The 15,519-nt window shown below is 35.9% G+C and overlaps 1 protein-coding gene across 2 annotated transcripts in view; it reads right to left on the bottom strand.

Annotated features, from left to right (window-relative positions):
* The window catches only part of ken (zinc finger and BTB domain-containing ken and barbie protein), a 72,185-nt gene that overhangs the window by 6,239 nt on the left and 50,427 nt on the right, over nucleotides 1-15,519 (bottom strand). For both annotated transcript variants that reach the window (XM_081755898.1, XM_081755897.1), the window contains exon 2: nucleotides 7,587-8,258. In XM_081755898.1, coding sequence (XP_081612024.1) covers nucleotides 7,587-8,237 — 651 coding nt within the window. In that variant the 5' untranslated portion in view covers nucleotides 8,238-8,258. The remainder of the gene's footprint in view (nucleotides 1-7,586; nucleotides 8,259-15,519) is intronic.

The following is a 15,519-nucleotide window of genomic DNA, read 5'->3' as shown; positions in this document are numbered from 1 at the left end:
CTGATATCTAGTATGATTTTGAATTGCTTATGGATCTCGAATTTCCTTTTCGGTTTTGAAATTTTACGTATTTGTATTATTATTTATTATTATTATTATTATTATTATTATTATTATTATTATTATTATTATTATTATTATTATTATTATTATTATCTTCAATTTCTTCTTTGTATTCGTATGTAATCCGAAGTACGGAGAAACCATCCATCCCACATGTTCTTCTGCCAATAGTTTCGAAAATACCTGATCGATTTTAGTACGGATTTGAGTTATATATACAGTAATTAATGAAGGAAAATCATACTCAAATTAACTAATTCATTTCAAAGCTACTGAAAACTTGTGCAGCTGACTGTACATAGATTAAATATATGGATGTAAAAAAAACTACTAAACGTCGTTGAATTGGTTGGTTTGCATTCCCTTTAAGAATTGACGCTATATGAAACGTGGATCTAGAATTTGAAATGGAACTCGAACCCAGGTCTTCCAGACCAAAAGCGCGTACGCTAATTATATAGGCATGAGGGAGCTCTATTATCTGGAGATGAATAAAATAATTATCCTGTATTTCATACCTATGGAGACATTAGTTCTGACAAGAATTTTATGCATGTGGACACATCAATTATGACAATAATTATTTTTTTAAAAACACACACACACACACTCTTTAAATAAAATTTACTGTAACTCTGATTTATGAAAGTAAAATAATCCTTTAAGGAATAGAGTGAATTGAAGAACACCTACACTGTTCAGCACTTCACCTAACAATAACTTCTTTCTGCAAAATAAGATCCCCCCCGGATTTTCAAATTTGTCTACTGAGGTTACAAATATCATATAGTTTTACTGCTTTTAGATATATTTGTACACTTTCACCATAGAAATTACGTCCTCATTATTGAAATTACGTTTACAAGTAAGTACAGTACATCATCACAAATTAAAAGTATAAAATGAAAACTATTCGTTAAAAATATCTCTCAATACATACGTATCGAATTTATGCCAAGTAAAGACACGTTGAATGAAATTTCTAGTATAGCTGCTAAAACTAAAATATTTTATACTAACATTCAAAAAATTTAATATTTATTCAAATAACGGATAATTATTCAAATAAACGAATGAACATTTACATAACGAACAATTGAAGGGTATAGTGAGAGAGGGAGCTATGCCACAAATTTTGAAAATTTTAGTTTTTGCCATTTCTAGTCTTCTACTGCCATATGTCATGCATCATGCGACATAACTCCTGCGTTTTCTGCACCAGATATTCTGAGTTCATGAATATGTCCTCAGCAACATTTTGAGTGAGAGAGCTATGCCACTTACCAATGGTGTCTGGCATGGCAGTAGAGGAGATATCAATAGTTGAACAGTAAAACAGTACAGAGTGGTGTTGCAATATCCTATGTTAGCTTTCATATCTCGAAAATAACTGCTGTGAAATTTAATACAACACTACCAGGTACACTCTTCTTCAAATACACCTATTTTGACACGGAAGTCTTCAAGAAAATGCATTTCGTCGCTCCAAACCCAAAAGAGATCTCGTGGTTTATTATCCTTATGTGAGTACACTTCCTGAAGAAATACTACCGGTACTACTCTACTTATATGAACGACCCGTATCAGCTCTGAACTCAAAAAGATCTCATAGCAATAATTTCATATATTCGTCCAGTTTTTCGTGGTGTTTACCAAAAACTAATACACAAACATTTATATCATGCATTTCACAATAAATGCTATTTACATTGAAATTCATACCTTTCCTTTTGCATAATTTACATAACAAAGAAATTAAGAAGTAAAAAATTAACCCTTTTTTATACAAACTATGACGAAAAACGATGCTTTAGGAAACTTAATTTATTTCCATTTCTTGTCGAAGTGGCATAGCTCCCTCTCTCTCTCTCTCTCTCTCTAGATCCCTTAATTGTTCGAATAATAATTCACGTAACGAATAATTTAAAAACCGTTCAAACACTGAACAATACTTGAGTTAATAATCGAATAATAAAAAAATAACTAATACAAGCACGGACAATTGTTTTTTAAAAATTTTTACAGTACCAATTTTTAATGTACGACATATCCTCAATAATAACATTAGAACAATAAATTACTAATTTTTACCAAGTAATGTGAGATATCTCAGATTAATTAATTGATCGGCAATTACAGCCATCATTTTCTGCAACACACTTATTTCATGATATTAAAAAAAAAATAAAAAAAAAATGAGTTTTTGATCTTGTTTGAAAATATGCCTGTATTTTCAGCGGCAGCAACAAAATATTTTGTAAATTCAATGCAAACAGACAAGCAAGTTCATTACTGTAATTCATAAAATTCATAATCTAATACGTCTTTGGTTTACTTAGCTATACCGCACTAAACCGCACTAAGTTTCTATAGTCACTTAGTTTTCACTTAGTATAGTCAGTTATAGTTTGTTTGCTCAAATAGCAGCTACAAAAAATGCTCATTCTTCGAAATATTGTTTATCTAAACAAACTTCTAAAACCCTCCTTTTTATTAATTACTAGAGTGCATACATTTTAGCTGTAATTATCAGATTTGTTCCAGAAAAACTGATAAATACAGGATTTTCAAGGTCTTAAGAATTTTCCATTCTTATTACGCTCTGAAAAGATATCTGAATATTTTTTAAATAACTTACTCCAAGAATAACTTTGACAGAATATTCAACGAAACTTAGGAACTGCAGTTTAATCAATGTTACTATAGCAATGTTAACAATGATAAGTGGAAACAATTAATTCCGTTGATTACGTCTCTAAGATTTTTACTGAATAGTTTCGGCCATTTAAGCTGCAACCTTGTTTGTAAGAAAAGTTACTCACAGTCCCCGATGGCAGAACTTTCTTTGTCTTTCTGCAATGAGCTTTTTTTAAGTCAAAAGTTTTCTGCAGGAATTCTGCAAAAATTTTCTGCTGAAGAAACACTTGTGTCTTAAAAATACGCTTTACGCGACATAAAAACAGTTCAAACTATATTTATGCGAGTAGTCCGTCCATTTAAGACATCTACACATAGCAGGCATGTTTTTATATTTTTCTGTTGGCTATTTTTTTTTTTTCTCTGGCAATTTTTCTGCACAGGCGCGGCAAATTTTCTGCGATCACATCGCAGATCGAGGTGTTCTGCTATGGGGCTCACAGTAAAATCGAATCACTTTATATGAACATTGCACGGTGTTTTGCACTTTTAGTGCGAGGGTTCATGTTTGGAAAGAGACCTCTGGTTAAACTAATTGTTTATTTACAAAAAAAAAAAAAATCTGTACAACGGCAATTTCTTTGTGTAACGCTAATACTACGAGAAACCTGTAGGTCACTAACAAAATATGAGCATCTCTCTCTTAGGCTATGCTTCTTCTTTCCTTCATGTGATTATTTCATTTCATATTACGCTTGTCAACTCGACAAACATTTACAAGTAGAAACAAGAAGTATAAGAATACTGAGATTTGTTTCAATTTTTTCTTCTCTTTTCCTTGGGAGGTGACACCAAGCTAAGACAACAAATATAGACCAACCTGGGTGCACAAATGCTTCCTTTCGGATTTATAGGCAGCCGAAAATATGACAAAAATGAGGTTTGAAGGTCCATAGCTCCAATACTATGGGACCTACCGTAGTCGGGTCAAGACTTCACTTAGGAACTAATATGTGCTCTATTCGAAAATTCATGTTTCAGAATCCTAAGGTTATCACGCAACAATTTTTATTGAAGGAGTTTGCCTATGGGCATATAATTTGAAGTACTCACCAACTACCTCTATAAAAATTGTTGCGGAAGTACCACAGGATTGTGAAACTTGGATATATGGATAGGGTACATATTAAGTGAAGTCTCGACCCGACTATGGTACGTCCCATAGTTTTGGAGCTATAGACCTTTAAAGTTCATTTTTTTATGCTTTCGGCAGCTTGTAATTCCGAAAGGAAGCATTTGTGCACCCAAGTTAGTCTATACTTTTTGTTTTCTCTTGATATCAGAAATCACTTCCCAAACGTTGTCGGTGTTGTTTTGAAACACCCTGTATATTTGCATTAAGTTTAGATGCTCCTGTCGAATATAGAGTTACTTTGACGGATGCTATCTTTCAAATATACACTGTTTCTTTCTTAGATCTCTGAGAGGTTATACTCCTGCTTTAAATTAACAATACTATAACATCGTGTTCTGAAACTGATTACCTGCAGGTCTCAAACCATTTTGTCATACTAATGGCTATACTGTTTATTATAATTAAACTATTTCAAAAACTGCCTATCTTGGAGCCCAAATCATCTTATCAACCATTATTGGCTATACTGTTTATTATAATTAAACTATTTCAAAAGCTGCCTATCTTGGAGCCCAAATCATCTTATCAACCATTATTGGCTATACTGTTTATTGTAATTAAACTATTTCAAAAGCTGCCTATCTTAGAGCCCAAATCATCTTATCAACCATTATTGGCTATACTGTTTATTATAATTAAACTATTTCAAAAGCTGCCTATCTTAAAGCCCAAATCATCTTATCAACCATTATTGGCTATACTGTTTATTATAATTAAACTATTTCAAAAGCTGCCTATCTTAAAGCCCAAATCATCTTATCAACCATTATTGGCTATACTGTTTATTATAATTAAACTATTTCAAAAGCTGCCTATCTTAAAGCCCAAATCATCTTATCAACCATTATTGGCTATACTGTTTATTATAATTAAACTATTTCAAAAGCTGCCTATCTTAAAGCCCAAATCATCTTATCAACCATTATTGGCTATACTGTTTATTATAATTAAACTATTTCAAAAGCTGCCTATCTTAAAGCCCAAATCATCTTATCAACCATTATTGGCTATACTGTTTATTATAATTAAACTATTTCAAAAACTGCTTATCTTAAAGCCCAAATCATCTTATCAACCATTATTGGCTATACTGTTTATTATAATTAAACTATTTCAAAAGCTGCCTATCTTAAAGCCCAAATCATCTTATCAACCATTATTGGCTATACTGTTTATTATAATTAAACTATTTCAAAAGCTGCCTATCTTAAAGCCCAAATCATCTTATCAACCATTATTGGCTATACTGTTTATTATAATTAAACTATTTCAAAAGCTGCCTATCTTAAAGCCCAAATCATCTTATCAACCATTATTGGCTATACTGTTTATTATAATTAAACTATTTCAAAAGCTGCCTATCTTAAAGCCCAAATCATCTTATCAACCATTATTGGCTATACTGTTTATTATAATTAAACTATTTCAAAAGCTGCCTATCTTGGAGCCCAAATCATCTTATCAACCATTATTGGCTATACTGTTTATTATAATTAAACTATTTCAAAAGCTGCCTATCTTAAAGCCCAAATCATCTTATCAACCATTATTGGCTATACTGTTTATTATAATTAAACTATTTCAAAAGCTGCCTATCTTAAAGCCCAAATCATCTTATCAACCATTATTGGCTATACTGTTTATTATAATTAAACTATTTCAAAAGCTGCCTATCTTAAAGCCCAAATCATCTTATCAACCATTATTGGCTATACTGTTTATTATAATTAAACTATTTCAAAAACTGCTTATCTTGGAGCCCAAATAATCTTATCAGCCATTAGTGGATATACTGTTTAATATAAAGAAAATATGGGCATGGGCGGCGATTAGGGGGGCAAGAGGGGGCAGTTGCCCCCTCCCCGTTTTTTTTTAAGTGACTACTTAACTCTTTTAAATTATATCATCTATTTTTCGGTGATAGGCTAGAATCTTCATTATTCGATTTTAAAATGTACCAAAAAAGCTTTTTACTTCTGTTTTTTCTCAAGCCTGCAGGCATTGTAGAACACGTTTCATATGCTTTCACGCCTTTCTGCGTCAAGACGTAGAGTGTGATGACGTCATAACTAAAAATATTTTTTGTTATGACTTTTTTATTACTTTTTGCAGGACTTACTTTTGCACCAAGAAGATTGAAATTTTGCACACACATTCACCGCACCCCTTAATATTTTCCAGATTCTTTTCAGATTTCTGCGATAAAACAGGAGAGTCCAGAGGGGCAACAAGGTATTAGGGGAAACGATATCTTTCAAACAAATATCCCTTTTTTGCGATTTTCCCTCCTCAGTTACATGATGGAGACATGTAAATGGTACCGTTTGAAAGGCTGTTCTGTTCTAAAAAGAATGATGTACGAACCATGATCCTAGTATAAATAGGGATGTCTCCGGGAATTTTTATCTGAGATTCTTTTTTATAGGAGAATCTGGAGTATTGTAGAGATATTATTTTTGGCGGGCTTACTTTTGCACCTAGAAGCTTGAAATTTTTTATACACATTTAGTACACCCCTTCGTATTTTTCAGTTGATTTTGAGATCTGTGTGTTAACACAGGGGGTCCAGAGGAGATCAAAGTTTGAAAAGATCAGAAAAAATTCAGATTTCCCTCAAAATTTCCCGCCTTAGGAACATGATAGGAAAACGTAAATGGAACCGTTTGAAAGGTGGTTCTATTCTGAAGAGAATGAGGTACTAACCATGATTCTAGGATAAATAGGGATGTTGCTGTAGTTGATTGACTGAAATTCAATAATTTACCTTTAAAAAGCCATAATTTAAAATGGTTAATGTGTATAGTTTCATTTGGAAATCTAAAGTTTTTGCATATATTACTGGTTCATAGAAAAAAATGATACCACATATTTGTCGTTGCGTAAGTATGTATTGGTTATTTGTATTCCCGTGGAGTTAAGACAGCTACAGGAATTGCGTTTTAATTGCATTTCAAAGGAATTAATATTACAATTGCGTCGTAGCATATGCTTGTAGTATTTACTGTCTTTCATTTTCTAAGAGTAATAACATACATTTAATGGCAAGTGTGGAATTAAAAATGTACGTTGTTCATTAATCCCCAGTTTCAATATAAATTCTACAAAACAAGCCTCTATTCGTTAGTATGATTAATAATATCCTTTCTATTTATTTGTTTTGCAAATATGTTACTAAATAATCTGATCACACAATTTTCCAGACAGAATTTTAAGATGTTTATGAGCAAGGAATCAAGGATCCTATTAGTTATACAACCTTTCGTCAAACAAAATGTTAGAAACAACCAGGAAAACTAACATTGATATACATTGGATACGAAAATATTTAGATCATATCTTGTCCCCCCCACTTTTAACGTCCAATCGCCGCCACTGAATATGGGTATCAATACTGACTCTTTCGAGTCCCAAATCATCTTGTCAAACACATTAACTAGCTATGTTTATAACGGAAGATATATCAAAACCGACTTCCTCCACATCCTAATTATGTTTTCAATACATTAGTGGCTACACTGTTTAATGTCATGAAATTATATGTAATTTTGGTGCCGGTTCTATACTTACAAACACGAGAGGAATCAAACCAACCTAATATTTCAGCTTTTGATCTTTCTATAGTTCCGAAACTGTCATTAGATTCTTTCCCTGATCTTAAATTCAAACTATAACCTCGCTAAGAAATACAAACCTTCATTGCAGTGTCTTTATCCAAACTATTTTCACACGATGAATGCACTTCACTTGCCGCCACTTCAGATCTTTCATCTGTATCAGCGTGAGAACGCCTATCAGAAGACAAACACAAATTCACTGGGTTTAACGAATTCCTCCGAGAATCGGACAGTTTACCACAATGTTTTGGTTCGTCTGACATAGGACTACCATTGGTTTCCACTTTAATTGACATAAAATCCTCCTTTGACTTATGACTTGGACCATTATTTACACGTTCACTATCTGCAATTAAACCAGGCCACTTGTCCCAAAAATCAGACTTAATTTGAAGAAGATTTATAAGATCGCGTAATGTGTCCACTTCATGGGTATGCAGATACGCCTCTCCCATGTAGAGGAAGTGTAATAAATATTTTAAGTCTGATAACTTGACTCCGGGGAAATGAACCGTCACTGGATTTTCCACCATTGGTGTAGTTTCCAACAGGTCTCGAATGAGTGGACTAGCTGATGCTAGGACGAGTCGGTGGGCTTTTAACGTTCCTCCATCACACACCAGTAACATATCGGCAAAGCACTCGAGTTGAAACCAGGACTGAATTTCGTTGACTAGGGACGTATGATGCTTCCCGTAATGCAAGGTCAAGTGGCCACTGTCACACATGGCTGGTTGGAAGTCATATACCTGAAAACACAAACACAAAATTGCGTTAGAAATTGTCCAAGATACACAAAGAATTTAATGAAGCTTAAAATTACTTCTTTATGAGAGAAAGGATCAGACATAGGCTATCCAAGTGATTCCCAATCTTATATGATTGACGACACATTTTACAACAATACCCACGACACCGTGGCACACTTGTTTGATTTTATTATAATATAAATTCTAATAGTGCAAAAGTAGTGACTTTTAGTGCTCCCCACGAGACGAGAAAACTCTTTGACAAACTTTTCTAGATGAGAATGCACTTTGACAACAATTTTTCTAGATGAGAATGCACTTTGATAACTACTTTTCTAGATGAGAATGCACTTTGACAACAATTCTTCTAGATGAGAATGCACTTTGACAGCAATTTTTCTAGATGAGAATGCACTTTGACAACAATTTTTTTAGATGAGAATGCAATTTGACAACAATTTTTCGAGACGAGAACGCACTTCAACAACGCCTTTTCGAGACGAGAAAAATACTTTGAGAACAACTTTTCAAGACGAGAAAACATTTTTGACAACACCCTTTTTGAGACGAGACTGACTCATATCAACGTCTCATAGGCAGCACTAATCACTATGTAGCCCTGAGCATTGTTGCTTCAGATGGTGTTGGCTAGTTAACAGTCTGTCTTAAAATAGTTTCAACTAATTACTAAATGCTTTTATATGAGTTTTAAATTCCAATATTCAGCGACACACCGGTTGGGAACCACTGGTTTATTCTATTGCCTAAGTCCAAACAGAACTAACACATAAATGTACACAGAAGTTACATATGAACATAAAAAATGCTTTAATACTCATAGCACTAGTACAAATATTTGGCACCCCTGCAAAAAAGAAAAAAAGAAAACGTTATTTAAGTTAAATTTCTCTCCAGGTCTCTCGTTATGAAACAAAAATGCTTCAAACAATTTTCTATAGAAAAGTGCATGCTCTAAACATTGTAAGAATGAACAAAACAGTTTCTCTTTTAAAAAATAAAAACCGGAAAAGGCTGTTTTCTCCAACAATTGGTTCAGTTTGAGAGAGTAAGTAACGTATTCTACTTTTGGCATAAATTTTAATCAAGTGATCTAATAAAACTCAGCTGCAGGTACGTAATTAACCATGTTTCAAGTCATTTTAAAAAGGTTGGCCGTTTTCCCATGATCCCCCTAAATAATGGACTTGACACTAATCTCGATCATTTCGACATGGTTCACTCCTTTTCACTCCCACGCAATTGGGGTTGAATTTGGATTTAAAGAGCATCTGGAGTGTCACTATTCACCTCAGGCACACCGAAAACTATAGATTCGACATTACGGTCGTCGTTTTCGATTTTTACACGCCACCCTTTTACCCCCTCATTCCCAGCGGTGCTAGGGATGTCTCATTTTTGATGTGGTTGAAATTGTTCTACACGTTCCAGAGTTATGCTAGAACATACATTTATATCAGCATTTTTTGAAACGTAGTATCATATCATTATATATATATATATATATATATATATATATATATATATATATATATATATATATATATATATATATACAGTGGCGTATTTACGATTTTGTTTCGGGGGGGGCTTTGCTAACTTTCGGGGGGGGGCTTTGCCTGAAAATGTGAAAATTATGCAAAATATTTTATATACTTTACTATAGTAAGTAAGATTTCGGGGGGGGGCTTAAGCCCGGAAGCCCCCCCTAAATACGCCACTGTATATATATATATATATATATATATATATATATATATATATATATATATATATATATATATATATATATCAGAAATGCTATGCAAGCGAAATATTACAACGCAAAATGCGATACTTACCCTATATGATCATAATTTATTATCAAAGTGAGCTACTTTTGGAAGAAAGAAAAAGAAAACCGTTTATTGCTCTCCTTCCTTCAAGACAGAATGATTAATTTTCATGTAACATATACTGGAAAACATCCAGTGATAAATATCCTCTCGCTCGAATAGGCTACCCTACCTTTCTACTTTTGATTCTCAATAATGCAAACCAATCTACGAGGGATAACCGAAAAATATTTACATTAGTAACACTTTTGTCTTGTTGCAGGTTTGAGGACTTTGGATTCTGAGAAGTGGGTATTTTAAATGGTAACTCGTCTAGAAAATTGGTCAAGAGCAGAAGCAAGATCAGTGGTACAGTTCCTGTGAGCAGGGACGTACGGAAGGGGGGGGACACGGGGGTCCGGACCCCCCCCCCGAAATTTCGACTTTTTAAAAATTTAGCCTAATTTTAGGGGCAATTTTAGCAATTTTAATATAAAATAGCTTCATATTTAGTTTGAACCCCCCCCCCGAAATAAATTCCTGGGTACGCTACTGCCTCTGGGTATGCTGACATTCAAAGGCAGATTGTGGTGGTGTATAGGGAAGGCTCAATTTCAAGGCAACATATCGTGAAGTGATGTCATGCCTTCAAAGAACGGGCTAATATTGTTAATGACAATCCTGGACACAGAGGTAGACTCAGTGCTTCAACCATTGATGTGGACTGTGTTCGTGTGGACAGAAGAACGTTACGCTTAATATCAGTTGAGCTGGGACTACCATATGATGTTGTGCAGAACATTGTGGTTAATGCCCTTAAGAGGCCTCATCCCGGCGAAATTAAAATACCGCTAATTTTACAGTAAGTATGTGATATCTTCAAATAGATAAAAGATAATCGAAATGTGGAACAAGAGCGTCCTAGACAATATCATTTTACATGAGATATCGTTATCACGACTCACTTATCTGCTTTCGATTTCGAGCCATTTTGAAAATCGTCATTTATTTTCGCGTTTCTAAACGGCTGAAAACGGAAAGCCACTAGGTGACTTGTGATAGCGGAACCTCACGCAATATAATATTGTCTAGGGCGCTCTGGTTCCACATTTCAATTATCTCTTATCTATTTGAAGATATCACATAATTACTGTAAAATTAGCGGTATTTTGATTTTGCCGGAATGAGGACTCTTAAGTACAGGAAAGTCACGAAATGGGTGCAACGGGCAATATCTGAGAATCAGAAGACAACCACGGTGGCGATGTCGCTGAATAGCTTTCAGCGTTACGCAGCGGAGGGAAACGATTTTCTTCACCGAGTAGTGGCTAATGATGAAACAACATAGCACCTTTTCACTCCATCACGGAAATAGTCTTCCCTGGAAAGGAAGCACGCATCTTCTCCACGGAAGAAGAAATTCAAGGTGGTCGTTTCGTCCAGGAAAGGTTTCTGTACTCTATTCTGGGACTATCAGGTATGCTACTGATCGGTAAACAGGAAGAAGTCATGAAAAATGCTGAAAGGTACTGCAGGGTATTTCTGAAGTTCCGGGATGCCATCAGATGAAAACATCCTGCTCTCCACCGCTGTGCTATAATGATAATGCGAGACATCACTTAGCACAAAACGCATTCTGAGCGTGAAGGATTTGAAATACCTTGAAGAAGTGTTCCTCAACATGTCAAATGAAGCTAGTGATTTCCCTACAATGTTTCAACAGAACGACGACTCTCCCCATTACTTGCTAATTGTCCGTAATTAGTTGGATGTCCTACTTCCTGGCGTATGGATCGGTCGCCGTGGCCCCGTTGATTGGCCACCACGCTCTATAGATCTAATACCAACGTATTTTCTGCTTGGGACGGTGATCTACTGAGTTAAGATTCAGAATGTCCAGCATTTAAGTAATTGTACTGTACAATGCATGAAGATGGTTGCACCAGACATTCTGTTAAATGTTCTGGAGAGCGTTCCGCACACATATACGCTCATGTTGAATGTGTACACATTGACCATATACTGTATTTGTTTAGTCATTCTTCTAAGAAGGTTGTAATGCTAGGGAATGGGGTTTAATTTATTGTTACTGTAAGAGTTTTTAAAAATACACACTTAATTTGATGCACACTACACATCAATTATTACCAACTTGTTGACGTATGACGTAGGATGGGACCTTTTATTCAAAGCCAAGAGAGATAGAGAACACGATGAGCAAAGAAGGGGAGGGTACTACAATGGAATGGAATAAAATAAGCGTTGGAAATGTTCGATTAATCATGAATTCATGAGTACTGCATCTGGAAAACCAAGACTAAGAAATGTTTGCCTGTTACCGATGTCTTCTATCGGTGCTAGGTTTGTTTCCTTCTCCTTGCTCCCTCTGTGTGGTTTACCGAGAATCCGAGCAACAAACTGTGACGTCACAGATCATCCATAGGAAATGACTGTCACGGATCGTAATATAATAAAAGATACGCAGGATTTCTGGTTGATCCAAGTTTGTGGTGAACAATATAGTGCCCATGAGTTTTCTTACTCCCATCAGTTGTTTGCTGAAGTTTACTTCCCTTTACAGCACTAAGGCTATATGAGACAGGACCAGAAAAAATGACATCTTTGAGTTTTACGTCCCACGGTTATGCCGATTAGGCTAAAGGAGACGGTGATGATGAGAAATGAGTGAAATGGTGGAATGAAGAAAGTGGGAGGAAACGGGAGAACCCCGAGAAAACCCACGCACACGGTGTTTGTCCACCACAAAGTTCACTTGGCGGGGGCTGGGATCGAACCCGGGACGAGACAGGACCAGAAAGCTCCTGATGCGCCTGTTACAAGATAGAGGGATGCAACGCACTGACCACGCGTTCGCCGCTAGGTTGAATTAATTCAGCCGCTCGCTAACAGATGGCGTTGGAGAGGTTTAGTTCCACAAAGGTCTGTCACGCCAGTGGTTATTTTTTAAAGTTTAAGAGCTATATGAGAAGTGGACCTATCGTTTAGGATGGAATCCGAACCACCAAAGCGTTTAGGGCTCTTCCACCGAGAATCGAACCTGGAGCTACGTCTACTTGAGGTGTGCACTGGTGACGAGACTAGGGATGGCCACATTTTCCGGAAAAACGAAAAATTTTCCGGAAAAGAGGAAGAAGGAATTTTTTCCGGAAAATCGGGAAACGGAAACTTTTTCGGAAAAACGGAAAAAATGACTTCCGGAAACCGGAAAACTTTTTCCGGAAACGGCCATCACTAGACGAGACTAGCTGGTAGGGCTGTTTCATGAATTCTCTGAAGGTCATTCACTTGCATTTATCATCTGTCTCCTCTGTTTCATTTCATTCTTCAGGATTTCTGACATGCACATAAAAAGTAAACAATTTCGATGACTTGAGTGTATGCTCTGAACACCATTCACTTACAAATTGTTATACAGTTTATATTTTTCAGATTCTAAGAAAATCATGAGCAGGGTATATGGCAGGAATACCCTTTCACTTAAATCTTTCTCTGCAACTCATATGTTGCAAAAATTCGTCCCTAAAATTACTACGTATTACGAAGATAGTAGTAGATTTGCCAGATTTTTGAAGATCCACACCGAAACATTATTACTGCCAATATTTTATCAAAAATTCTCGCGATAAATTTCCAACATAAAAAGGCAGTGAAAATTTATAATGTACGTTTTCCAAAATTGTAATATAATATTTGTTCTTATAGGTCTCTCAGAATTTAAAAAACTTACACTACATAAACACTAGTATGCACAAGGATAATAATAATAATAATAATAATAATAATAATAATAATAATAATAATAATAATAATAATAATAATATAAAGGTAACCAAGAAAGTTTTGTCGCTTTTTTCACCCACCACATTCGAACATCGATGAAACGTAAGACGTACCTGGAAGATCAAAAATAGTCCCCATCAGCATCGACGACCTTCTGCCAACGTTCTGGAAGGCCATTGATTCCATCGCGATAGAACTTCGTGGGCTGTATAGCGAAGATATTAAGTGCATTTTGCCTGTACTAGGGATTTGAACTGGTGTTCTTTAAGGTGATTGTCCAAGGAATGGAGCAGGTGATAATCGGACAATGCAATGTCCGGGGAGTATGGCGGATGCAATAGTGTTTTCCATACAAGGCGCAGAATGGTGTTCCGGGTCATTCTAGCCTCGCGAGGCTTAGCGTTGTCCTGTAGCAGCAGGACCCCTTTACGATTCTGAAGTGTTGGCTCCAGAGTTTTGAGTTTTTCTTGAACACAGCTGAGCTGCTTACAGTACACAGTTTTATTGATGCTCTCACATGCTAGTAGCAGTTCCCGATGCACCATGCCGCGAGCAATTCACCAAACACACAGGAGAACCTTCTTCAGGTGCAGTGGTGGTTTCGGCTGTTTTGGAACCGGTTCATGGAATACTAACCAATGATGACGGCACAATGGAGCTTCGTACAGGACTCACTTCTCATCAGATGTCAACTCTCTCCAGAAATGGCTCCTTCCTCAGACGAGACAGCAAAGAAACACTGATGTCTGTTCCCGTTGCCTTCTGGCCCAGAGTCAAATCATGTGGAGCCCATCGACCCAACTTGTAGTGCTTCCCAAATTGATGGAGGTGCTGCCGAATGGTCTCTTTACTTACACTGAATTGTAGTCCCAGTTTCTCACATATTTGGTCTCTGTTCGTCTCAATTGCTGCCTGAAGATCTCATTTTGTACATGTGTTGGTCTTCCGGCACGTGGTGCGTCTTCGAGGGTTTCGTCACCATCCTTAAACTTGCTAAACCACCGCTGCACTATCCGCGTAGTCATGATACTCTCACCAAAGGACTGACATATCTTCCGCCCCGCTGCAGCAGCGTTTGACCCCAGTTTGAACTCTTACAGCATCCACGCGCTTATGACGCTCTGTGGAGGCCTGATGTTCACTCTGTCCTTACGCAAGTTCACGGTGTAACTGAACTGCCACAACCAGGTAAACCCACACCTGCAACTGACCTTCGCCTTATCTCCATTTGCCTGCAACTCACAGTGTGAGGGCCAATGGAACACAGACCTCAAGATAAAGCGATACAACTTTCTTTGTTACCTTTATAATAATAATAATAATAATAATAATAATAATAATAATAATAATAATAATAATAATAATAATAATAATGCAGAAATCAGTCTAAGGTATTTTAGTCCCAAAATTTGCTGTTCGGTAGGTCAAGCTTGGTGTTCTAATTTCTCAAGCAGTTTAATTTCTCTCAAGATTGGTTTTGGAGCTGCAACATATAGATGTAAGAAAAAAATAGTAACACAAAATTTAAGAACTCACTACTTTAACATGTTTATTAGGTTTTAAAATGTCTTTTATGACTGAATGTCCACCATGAGCAATAGAAAATTCTGATCCGCACTTGAAACATT

The sequence above is a fragment of the Thermobia domestica genome, chromosome 4, assembly GCF_964235325.1.
Source record: "Thermobia domestica chromosome 4, izTheDome1.hap1.1, whole genome shotgun sequence".
Taxonomy (NCBI): Eukaryota; Metazoa; Arthropoda; class Insecta; order Zygentoma; family Lepismatidae; genus Thermobia; species Thermobia domestica.
This window is presented reverse-complemented; position numbering and strand designations above follow the sequence as displayed.